At 38.7% G+C, this 11,835-nt stretch overlaps 1 protein-coding gene across 3 annotated transcripts in view; it reads right to left on the bottom strand.

The window, feature by feature from the left end:
* Nucleotides 1–110: 110 nt before the first annotated feature.
* Nucleotides 111–11,835, bottom strand: part of LOC116103587 (membrane-spanning 4-domains subfamily A member 6B-like) — a 19,701-nt gene continuing 7,976 nt past the window's right edge. Inside the window, exons 1-7 of one of the 3 annotated variants that reach the window (XR_004123505.1) lie at nucleotides 10,336–10,498; nucleotides 9,000–9,134; nucleotides 6,785–6,841; nucleotides 3,788–3,994; nucleotides 1,988–2,089; nucleotides 997–1,183; nucleotides 111–309 (exon numbers count right to left, since the gene is read on the bottom strand). Coding sequence is in view for 2 of the 3 variants with exons in the window: in XM_031389770.1 (XP_031245630.1) it covers nucleotides 1,088–1,183; nucleotides 1,988–2,089; nucleotides 3,788–3,994; nucleotides 6,785–6,841; nucleotides 9,000–9,134; nucleotides 10,336–10,482 (744 nt within the window). In the remaining variant the exon portion in view is untranslated. Of the gene's footprint in view, nucleotides 310–612; nucleotides 1,184–1,987; nucleotides 2,090–3,787; nucleotides 3,995–6,784; nucleotides 6,842–8,999; nucleotides 9,135–10,335; nucleotides 10,499–11,835 lie in introns of those variants that run through there. The other 2 variants (XM_031389770.1, XM_031389771.1) reach the window with 2 other exon arrangements.

The following is an 11,835-nucleotide window of genomic DNA, read 5'->3' as shown; positions in this document are numbered from 1 at the left end:
GACAACAAGTATACTTTATTGTGGAGTCAAATAAACCTTAATGTCTTATAGAATATGGTCCTAATTGTACTGTTATTCTCCACATTCCATATTTTACTATTAATTTCACTTTAAGTAAATTTTATGTTTATGGGTATTTTAAGTGGATGTATGTCTATGTGTATTCTACATAAGTATCTACTGCCCACCAAGGCCAGAAAATGATGTTAGATCACCTGGAACTGAAGTTACACATGTTTGTGAGCTGCCATGCAGATGCTGGTAATAAACTGATGTCTTCACAGGACTCAGAGATTTCTCTCTAGCCTCCTATAAGAAGTGAAGAAATGTCTCTTATTTGCTCTGGTGATTCTAGAAATAAGGATGTTATCTGGTACTTACAAAATACATTGATAAACTTTAAATGTTCATTCAGTTTTAGTTTAATGCACACACACACACACACACACACACACACACCACATAAACACAGATATATTCTTACTTGTATTTCCCATGATTTTTTTTGTTGATAGAGAACAAAAGAATAACAAACACATGCATTTATGTACCACAGGGGACTTGTTCTGTGCATAAAAGCAGAACAACAATAAAAACTCATAAAAAAGAAACTACAATCACAAAAGACTTTATTTTGAAGCAACAATATACACACTTTTTGAAACTTCATTGTGGTTCACTTGTTTCTATGCACTAGTGAATAATATTTTTAGGGTAAAAGATACATGCCATAGCAGGAATTCTGAATAAAAAGACCATTAATGGTTAACTATTGCTGTTAACTGCTGGGGACAAGAAAATGTTGTCCATTTGCTCCACTACAATGGCTTGAAACATTCTGATAGTTTTCTAAGAAATACCTGGGACTCTGGCCACTATTTGTAGGTCTGAGCTTTGGCAGAAGCCAAGGTCATGAAAATCAATAGGGTGCCACTAACACACCCACTCAGCTCATACTGGCATTTACTGTACATTTTAGGTAACAAGCATGGCTACCTTGTGATAGTTGGATTTTCTGTATTCTAATGAAGACATGTCCTCTGTAGTTTCATTTGTTTGGGAGGTATCTTGTTTTGTTTTGTTTTTCTTAACAAACCAATTGTTCCTCATATGCAGGGTTACAAAGTGCCTTTGATTCCATGTTGGATTCATTATTTGAGTTATGAGGCAGGAAAATCACATTCTAGAACAAAGAAAATAATGTAGTTTCAGATTAAAATGAATATATATATATATATTTATGCCTATATATGTATGTGCATATAGGAAGGTAGATAGATATATAGACACATGTGCATACATGATAGAATTTCATTCAGTGTTGTAGATGTTACAAATGAGAATAGCACACCTTATGTGCTGCACATATGTGATGTATGTCATCTCCTCTGATTTTCACACTCTAATTAAGGATCTGGTCAGAAAAAAGCTTTTTGGTTCAGTTACTGAATCCATACACCCTGAGAGCTGGCTGAGAAGGGCTGCATGCAGTTACCAAACATTATATCCTAAGTGTCTTTATTTAAGAAAAAAGTAAGATCAGAAGTAAGGAAAACATATCCTAAGATGCTGATTTACATTCCAGTGTGCAATCTGTCTTTATCAGGTCAAGACTGTTAAGGAGACTAGTTGCTATAGGAGAAAGCATTGCTAGTTAGAGGGGAGGCAGCCATGTCCCAGCATCCTGAACATAGGCAAATTCATCACAATGCCAGGAGATAAATCTAACTTTTCAGAATCTCAGTTTCTTTGTTTGAAACAGGGAAGGGAAGAACCAGGTGGTTTGTCTGTTTTTATGTCTAGATAATCCTCATCAGCTACACAAATACCTTCTACCCAATCATCTACTGCCCCGCCTCCTTGTCCAAATTACCTGATATTCATGTCATTGTGACTGATGTCATTCTATTTGCCATCCATGACATCATAGATCAACATGTCCCAGAGGAACATCAGGGAAGATTCAGGAGGCCTCTAGAATACTCACCCCAGGGAAGTAAGAGTGACTCTGTTCCCACCACAGCATGGCAGTGAGGACAGCAAGGCCAAGCTCCAACAGAGTACTGATCAGCATCAGCGAAAACACTCCCTAAATTCAAGAGAAGAGAAGTCAGAGTGACTGAGTCAACTGAAGCTCTCATTCCTGGGTAGGAGGTGACTGTAGAGATGAAATCATCTCCACTGTCAGAGAAGCGAAAGGATCTTCCTGAACCTACAAATGGGCTAAATTTGATGTCTGGTCCTTTCATTTCTTGGAGGAAGTGGGTGATGAGGACAAACTAAATCAAAGCCATTTTCTACTACTTCTCATCCCTCTTGGGCACAGGTCCTGACATTGAATAAGGGAGCAGAGAAGAGTAGTGACCCCAGGACAGAGTCAACAGCTCCTGCTCTTGGCTCTCTTCAGCTGCTTAGTGTGAGGCTGGGAAAACTCCAGCTTCTGTGTGCTCACTTAGCACCTGTGGTAGTACTTCCTCTGCAGAGACTTGTGAGGGTTCCTGAGGCTCTGACCATGCAAGCTCATTGTAAAAGTTAGCATTGATAGAACCTTCTTCCTTGGGATTCATTTCTTTTTGTGATGGCAAAAAGGTAGAAAAGCAATTCAGTTTCTACATTCTACAACATCACAAATCAACTCAAAGAAGGGTCTAAATAATGAACACATATCCCATGACTTTTGTCCCGAGGTGTGCTTCATGAAAACCACTTGATAGGAAGGACAATGAATGTGACATTGAAAGGTCTTCATTTATCGGCACACATACAAGCAGTGTGAAACTATATACAATTTGAAACTTTCCCATGATGCCATCTTACTTTGTGATCCATGCATATTTCTCCCCTGTGCTTCAGACTTGTAAAGTCAGGCTTAGTCATTCCAGATGTTAATTTACTCATATTATTATACATCTAATTTACATATCCTTTTTCTTCTTGTGTTTTTCTTAACTAAGAAAGAAACACTGAACCCAGGTCCATATGGAAACAGAAAGCTTGAGGTTGTTGAGACTTGACTATCTGGCCATCTGACTATTTGAGCTGTGGTTTTTCTTATTTTACTTTTATTCCATGAGAGAATAAATATTATGCAGGATTCTCATTGTTATCTTACCCAATGTTCTCTCCATGTGATGGAGAACAAGTGTATGTTCTTGGATATTTTAACTGAAGGCTTGTTATTCCTGCTAGTCAAATTTCATTACTTTCTTCCAAAAAAATGGTGGTCCCTCACATCACTGCCAGTTACTCTTCTCCATTTTTCTGTATTTCTTTTCTCATTTAACAATATCATGACTTTGTGGATGATGAAAGCAACAGTGAGCTCGCCTCCACACAGACCCAGTGCTGGCTACTGTGAGCACTTGAGGGAGCAGACACCTGACACCCCCACACCACTATGGTTCTTCGCACAATCTATCTCTCAGTACTTAGCTGAGTTTTGCTCAGCTCACTTTACTCCCTCTACTACATATGTGTGGTTTCCTTGTTGGCAACTCAAGATCACCTGAGTCTTTTGGGTATATGTCTTATCATGCTAAAAACATCTCTTTCCAACGTATGTATCCAGTCCTCTGGAAAAGGTGTTAATGCTTTTAACCCAGAATCATTTTGGAGTTAAAAATGATTTGGGGTTAAAAGCTTTAACATTGTTTACCTTTGCTTTATTGAGCTTTGACTGGTCCCTAAGATCTCAAACCAAACAGAGTGAAAGATTTTCAAAAGATAGGAAAAAATCACTATTTTCCCATAACTAAAAGTATTCAGTACAGCCTTTAGAAATACTTACAGCCAGAACAGACATGGTGATGGTGCACTCATTCCTGCCTGTGTTGTAGAAAGGTTGGTAGTAATGATATTCAGTTGATCTAAGCCCCTTGCTCTGCATGCACTGCTCTGAGGCAGGATGCAAACCATTCAGGCTGACAGAGATGATAATGATGCCCATGAAAGCAAAGGAAACACTCAGGATGTTCAGAGTCAGGCTGCCATCGACCTGGAAGAAGCAGTAGGTTTCACTTACACCTCTCTTCCAAAACGGTGCAGCAATTCTCTTTATTTGGCTTCATTAGCAGCTGAAAAATTAATAATTTATTTATTTATTCTTCCTAATGCATAGTAGCTACCAGTAGAAAGAGCAGAGGCCCTGGTTTTTCAAGCCTATTTTCCCTATACTCCATTTCCCAGAAGATATTTGCTAGGTGACTCTATTCAACCACCATCACCACATTTATTGGGCCCTAGGAATGTCTAGGAACATAGAAATCCCAAACATAAATGGCAACGAGATAGATAAAAAGGATTTCAAAGGTGAAAAATAAAGTATTTCCCTGACAAACTCTTCACCTATGACTTTTGATGGAATCCTCTAATGTAAAACTGGAAAATTCTCAAGACAGTGTGAAAAGAGGAATAGGTGCAGACATTAGCCATGTTCTGGTCCTTCAACATTCTCATTGCTGTAGTTTGAACTTGACGTTGCCTGAACCTCATTTAACAAAGACCTGATCCTCAGGAAAACAACTTGTATCAGAAATGCCTCTTGATTAAAGAGGAACTGCCTCTTGAAGCAAAGCTTTGTCTGCAGAGAAGAGCCCATGAAGGAGATATATTAAAACATTAGGACCTTCATCTTACTCTCTTTGTCTTCCCTTGCTGCCATGAGGTACATGTCTTTGCTCTTTTAGCATGAGACACTCATTGCCTGTCTACAAGTTCAGAACAAACAGATTCACCAAAACTATACATTGCTAAACTTCTGAAATATAAGCCAAAATGAATCATTTCTGCTTGTGAGATGAGTTATCTCAAGAGTCAAATTTGGACACACCTAATTCTGGCAAACGTATTCAGAAAAACACATCCTTTCCATACTCCAGCTATGGATATGTCAATCACACACAAAAGGCAGGTGAGGGAGTTCATTCCTTACATTATACCTCTCTCAGAAGCTCATGTATCCAAAGGTGAGTGAGGGAACTTTGTTCTCAGTGTCACATAGGCTTTGGATTCTGGAAAGCCTAATGATTGACTATAACTAGGGCTGTAGACAGAAATTTAGACATGTGAGCAAGGATGTTGTCACTTGTGGAAACAGTGTGAGGCAGAAAGAAACAGGATGGGACTAGATGTTGGTAAATTGAGGCTACAGGGCCAGAGGTCCTTGGAGTCTCAGTAACCTGCACAACTCAGTTCCATTGCTCACTTTGGATCTCATCTCTATAACACTTATGGTGTCAGTGAGATAAAGAAACTTTTCTTGATAGTAGCTATCTTTCTTTTTCAATGTATAAGAAATGAAAATTGAGCTAAGACCAGTCTGAAAGCTACAGTTACAGGTAGGTGTTTCTAGGGCACACAGAACTGCATGGCACATGAGTGTGATTTAATTTTAGGTCACTTATATTTTAGAGAGATTGTATAAACCACTGAGAACTTGGTGCTTTTAGGTGCTTCTTTTCACAAATAGTGACTAGAATCAAACTCTTGGACACCTTGACCAATATTTGCAATTCTGATACTGATAGTATGCATGCTCTTGGAATATATTAGCTTCATCCTAACTGGCCTTCTTTAGTCTCCAAACATTGTATGAGAGAATATTCTTCAGTTTAGGTGAAGCATCTTTCATGAGCCTAATCTACTTACAGACTACCTATATTCTTAGTTGCTTTTAATCATGGTATTTTTTTACCACAGCAACAGAAAAGTAATTAATGTTCTGTATATTTGGGAGACTTGTTTATTCAGCTCTTCCTAACTAAATCCCTAAGCTATTGCATTACATGCTATTCTCTCCAATGACTTTCTGAATCAACTTCTTGAGGAATGTGTGATGACTGAAGACTAGGTGAATCTCTACATTGTTCAAAAGCTTCTTATAGTCCAGCTTTCTTGAGCTCAAGACAAGTTTTTCACTGGAAGAAGATAAAGTATGAAAAGCTGAAGTCTTAGCTAAAACAAATAGCTACTGAGACATTCAGAATTCCATCATTCTGCTTCTCAGTTCAAATTGTATGACCAATTTAGGCAAAAGCCTTTCCTTTATGAAGATATAGAGAAAAGACATGATCCCCTCTAGGGATTCTTATGAATTCTAAACAGTGAGATTGCATAGTATACTCATAGCAAGTAAAATTTAAAAATAAGGATATTAGCTTCAGTACTGAAGAGTAAGATTTGTGTTGTTAGACTTTTCATTGCCATGACAAAATGCCTCATATAAACAACTCAAGATAAAAATATGTTTGGCTTAGTATCAGAGGCTCAGCTGACCATTGTGGGACTTGAGAGGCAGAACAGAACCACTCACAACATGATGGTTAGGAAGCCTAGAGAGAGGGTACTTCTGCTAACCACATTTCAATTTCTCCATTTTATTCCATCTGGATCTTTATATTAGGGAATGGAACAATCACATTTTGGAACTAGAAAACCCCCACAGGTAGGCTTTATAAGTCTCTTAGGTGCTTCTCTATCAAGTCAAGTTGATAATCAAGATTCACCATCATTGCCTGCTGCCTACACAATGACATCATAAGAGAATAGGATATTACATGAGATTTCTTGGTACAGATCTCAGACATTAGCCACACTATAATTTTGGTCACCATTATAGAAAGAGTGTGCTCCATGTAGGGATATGGAAAACCCAGAATTAGGTTACAAACTGAAGAAGTAATCACAGTAGAACATAGCTTGTAAATTTCAACATGAAAAGCCCAGCCCTGAGCTATCTCTCTGGGTTTTGTGCTCATCAGTTGTGGGTTATGGCTCTTGTACTCACCAAAGTTTTTGTTGACTTTGTGTCTGTGATGATGGACAGAATTCCAGAGACAATAAACTGCTCAGACAAAAAGAAAATATTGACAGGTCAATTCCTATGTACAAAGTAACTATAGTTTACTCTAGTGTGTTTATGACAAACTCTAGTGGACCAAATGACCAATGATCCACAAACTTAGGCTCACAGGTGTGTCTTTTTGTCCATGCACTATTCAGAAAAGTCAAAGAAAAGAGCAGAAATCTATCCCATTAAAATTCATAAAAATTTTAAGAGATAGAAAAAGGATGTTTTGTTAATTGCAAAGGAAAATGTGGATTTAGATGATTTTAGAGTCTATGCTTTGATCTACCAGGAAAGAGAACGGAAAAAAGGCTTTGGGCGGGGTTGTCTCTCCTTTCATCAATAAAGTTATGGCACTCTGATTTGAATATAAAAACCATGCAAACTTCCTTCAGGAAATCTCTCTTGAATATATTGAGGTAATTTTTAATGGGCAATTTTCAGCATGCTGGTATTTTAGTGAGGAATCTGGGAGCTACATCCTCTATGACACTGGACTGTACTTTGCATTTCTTGTCATGCCCCTGGTTGGCATTACACCATTATCTTGGCATCAGGATAATGTTGGCATCCAAAAATAAGTTTAGAAAAAGTACCTTTTTAAGATTTTGGTAATAGTTTGAGAGCAATCTGCACTAGGTTTTGTTTTTTGTTTCTTTGAAGGAAATAAGGGAAGATATTAACAAACACAGATAAAAAGAAAGAGGACTTTCAGTAACTAGGTCTAGAGATCAAGATAAAAGAAGCATAAGGTTGTATTTCCAGGAGCCTTTAGTTATGAGTTTTTAAAATTATGATTTTATCATGATATTTTCTTTTTCTATTATTCAACAAAATAAATGAAACCAAGTAACAAACCTTTTAGGAATTTTTTTTTAAGTAGAAAATTTGTGATTTCTTTTCTCCAAAGTCAAGCAGCCTGTCCATGTAAACAAATGCTGGATCTTTATCTCTGTAATGGTAGGGATTGAGCTCAGGGTCTGTGAAGTCTATGCATGTACTCTGCTGCTGAGCTACACTCACAGTTTCAGAGATAGAGCTAAAAGAACTGAGTGTCTCTTCCAATGCAAGAGATGCTCAGTGTAAAGAGCACACAATGGTGAGGAGAGAAATGTAAAGAAACAGCTCTGACCTAGACATCACTGCATCAGCTCCATGACCAGGGTGATGTCAAAAGTGACATGTAAATAATATGCACCCTTCATGTTAATGACAGTATGGCATTTCACTGATATCATTGTTTACCTACACAGTCACCACTCTCTGCTCCATTAAAGATTAACAAGATATCAGACAAATTCAAACTTAGTAATATTTATAAAAATCTAGGCCAGCATAACTCTGAAACAGTCAAAGTCATAAAGGACAATGGACGTCTGAGAAAGTCCAGATAAGAACATCTGGTGGAGACTCTGGAGACGTAGTAGAATGCAGTGTCTTTGAATGGACACTGGGACAAAGAACAACCTTGGAAAACTGGTGAAATCAAGGCACTGTATTGGTCTGAGAAATGAAAATCAAAAATCATTGACACATGAGAAAGAAAGGTTGAGCTGTGGATGAATCAAAGGAAGATATGCAAGAAGGGGGAAAACCTGTAGTAAGCAGATTTGAAGCCCCACTTAGGAATTCCTCACAAGAGAGGAATCCTGACTTGTGAGTGAGACTGTCCACATCAGTCTAGAGGAGAGCTGTTCTGAGAAAAGGACCTTCATGAAGTTTTGACCCCAGACATGAAGCAGGCTCTGAGGGATATCCAGTCCATCACCCTGAATGCCTCCAACAAAGCCAGATCAAAAGAATGAAGGTGTTCTTTCCTGCAGTGTGGCCCATAGAGAATACACAATACAGAAGGCCCTAGATCATTTGGATCCCACTTCCTAGACTTTCCCCTAAACTCAAATGGCCACTAAAGTTATCATCACTCAAGCGATGACATGAAAGGGTGAAATTCATAAGAAATGTTTATTTGGATTAGATGGAAAAATCTTCAGGACGACATAACTGCTGCCCTTCTTCTACCCTAATTCTCTGATGATAGACAGGAGAATAAGGTTTAACATTGACCTCTTTTTCACAGTACACAGAAATGAAGCTAGGTGAAAACTCCCTTCTCTCTCCTTCCCATCTTATCCCCCCACAGAAGTCTACTTACAAATAAAGCTCCTACGAATGGGTAGCCAGATTTTAAAAGGACAGAAAACACTGAGGTAAAATGTGGGACGGAGGGAACAGATGCCAAAATGATTCCCAGAACCAACACCATCACAGCACACATAATCTGGATTGCCTGTTGAAAGAAGGGAGATGGTGATTAAACCAGCAATGACAAGAAGGACCTCTCCACTTTTCCCATGGTACCCATGCATTGCCATCTTCTATAACATCTCAGTGAGCACACAGACACTGTATGAGCTCTGCAGTGAGGGAGGAAAGTTCATTCTGGCAGGGATGTGGTTCTGCCAGAGCCTTGGGTCACCTTTAGGCATTTCTGTCCTTGAACCCCTTGCATGCTCATGACCCTTCCTGGCATCTCCTGGCTGAGCTGAGTTTGAGTGCATGAGTAACAAGTCTCCTGTTCGCTCTTGTGGGAAAAACAGGCACCTGAAAGGCCTCCTGCTCTGAGCACTGGAATGTGGAAACCTCTACCCATATCACCCAGAGCCCATAGAATATCACATAGGGCCAGCATCTCTGCCAAGCTCCACAGCACCTTCAGTCCAGTTGTTCATGCTGGGGATCCCTTGACGCTGTATTAAATGGAAAAACTTGACTGTCACCTTCCTTCACCTCCCAGACTCACAGCTCTTGTAATGTTGATTAAGCAACTTTTCTAAACTTTTCTACATGTACTTCAAAGGTATCCAGCAGATTGTATGCATGCTCAAGGCAATGTCATCAGTTCCATTAATTCTGACACTGGCCCATGCATATAGTGTTAGTACAGACAAGACTGAAAAACAGCTCCATCCTTTGACACACCAAGTATTTTTCTCTTCCCTTTACTCAAAATATTCCTATTAGTGAGTCTGGAATGAGCACAGTGTAGCAAACCAATGGTCTTTCTGTACCATCTCTTTTCACTAAGGTCTTTTCACATCTCTTTTCACAATGGTCTTTCTGTACCATCTCTTTTCTACACTCAGAAAGCACCTAGAATACAGCTATAATTGTTTTCATCAATAAAATACTTAGTAAGTACTCTTCAAAAATTAAAAAAATAAAAACAAATTAAACAAAATCTCAATGATACTTGGAATTAGGTCTTGGAGTGCAGTCCAGTTCATTGGAATAAAGGGAAATAGTTGCCAGTTTTAGAAGGTTTTAGTGATGTAAGCAGTTTGCCAAGGGGTTTCTACCAGTGTACTTGCCACTTTCTGATTATTGTCAAAACTAAAGGCTCCTCCCAAAAGAATTTATCTCTGGTCCTAATACACAGAGCCTCACCCTCTGTTCTCCACCCACCCCAGGATGTTCTGAGTGTGATATACCGCCATCACTTTGATCTCTGCCTTTAGATGTTTCTTCAAGCTGTCTTGCCACTGGTGGGAAGGCTGGGGTTTGTCTGTTTGGGGAAAGTTGATTCCATTTGGCGAAATCACTGTGATGGTCTCATTGGTCACTACTTGCGGAATCATAATGGAGCTCCCACGGCTGGAAGAGATAATGAACTCAGGTGTTATGAAGCACTATGCCCATTGTAGTGGTTTGGCTTTGTTTAGTTTTTGTTCTGTTTGCTTGGTTGATCTACTTTTTATTCTTTTTTTGTTTTTGTTTTTGTTTATTTTGTATGTGTGTGTATGTGTGTATGTGTGTGTGTGTGTGTGTGTGTGAGAGAGAGAGAGAGAGAGAGAGAGAGACAGACAGACAGACAGGCAGACAGAAAGAGAGAGAAGAGAGAGAGATAAGAGAGAGACAGAGAGAGAATATGTAAAGTTGAATAGCAGAGAGGATTTAGCAGGAGAAAGGGGAAGGGAAATTATGATCAGTATATATATCATATGAATTTTCAGTAAGTCATTAAGTGCTTTGACTTTGAACCTAAAATAACAACAAACAAAGCAAACTGTGCTTCGTGGTTCTGCCCCTACCTCGCAGACTGTGCACCTTTGTGCATCCTTGACCTGTCCTTTGGCAGAAGAAACTGGTGGTACAGGGAGATGTAAAACCACCACATCTCAGATTTAGGAGTTATTTTCTCAAAATGTTAAACACACTCCAACGATTTTAGATAATAAAGACCTCATAGGAAGAGAAAGACGGAATCCCAACAGGTTCCTGTGTTCATGCCCAAACGTTTACACAAAATTTGTCAAATGTAGCTCTGGCTCTTTCCCAATTTCACCTAGAACAAGTGCATTGTCTTTATTCAATGACTTGCACTGTCGAGTTACTTTGCTATCCATGAGGTATTAAAGTCAACCTTCAGTGCTTTCCAATCCATGCTATGTACCACTCAAAATGTGTAATCTTACTTATCTGTTTCATGTGTCTAATAGCGTCAATTTTAGGATTAGCACTTCACATTTTATCATATTTTATCATATTTTATCATAATCTTCTAGTGTTTTTATTCTTGAAAATAATACTATATATTAATTAATAAAATCAAAATTAGTAACAAATTCAGAATCAAAAGTTTGATGTACATGAGGAAGTGTAATTAATGCTTTGTACAACAACATCAACTAAATGTTAAATAAATAGCCAAAGTCCTCATTATTGATTAATTGCCTACATACATTGTAGGCAGGAACACAGCTGTCTCTGACTCTTTCTCTTCTTATTTTCCCACCTGCCAGAGGCTGCCTGTGTTTAAGTCTCTGCAATGTGGAGAAGCAGCTGAATGCAGCCTTATGAGAAGTCCTGGAGTCCTAAGCTGTGGTTCAAGTTTTGTCACGATCCTGACAATCATGTCTTTGTTAGTTGGAAGGACCATGTTCCCTGGGGAATGAGTTTCTGAGCTCAGTTTGGTTCCCTTCTGTTCTCTG

Source organism: Mastomys coucha, unplaced genomic scaffold (assembly GCF_008632895.1).
Source record: "Mastomys coucha isolate ucsf_1 unplaced genomic scaffold, UCSF_Mcou_1 pScaffold21, whole genome shotgun sequence".
NCBI lineage: Eukaryota > Metazoa > Chordata > Mammalia > Rodentia > Muridae > Mastomys > Mastomys coucha.
This window is presented reverse-complemented; position numbering and strand designations above follow the sequence as displayed.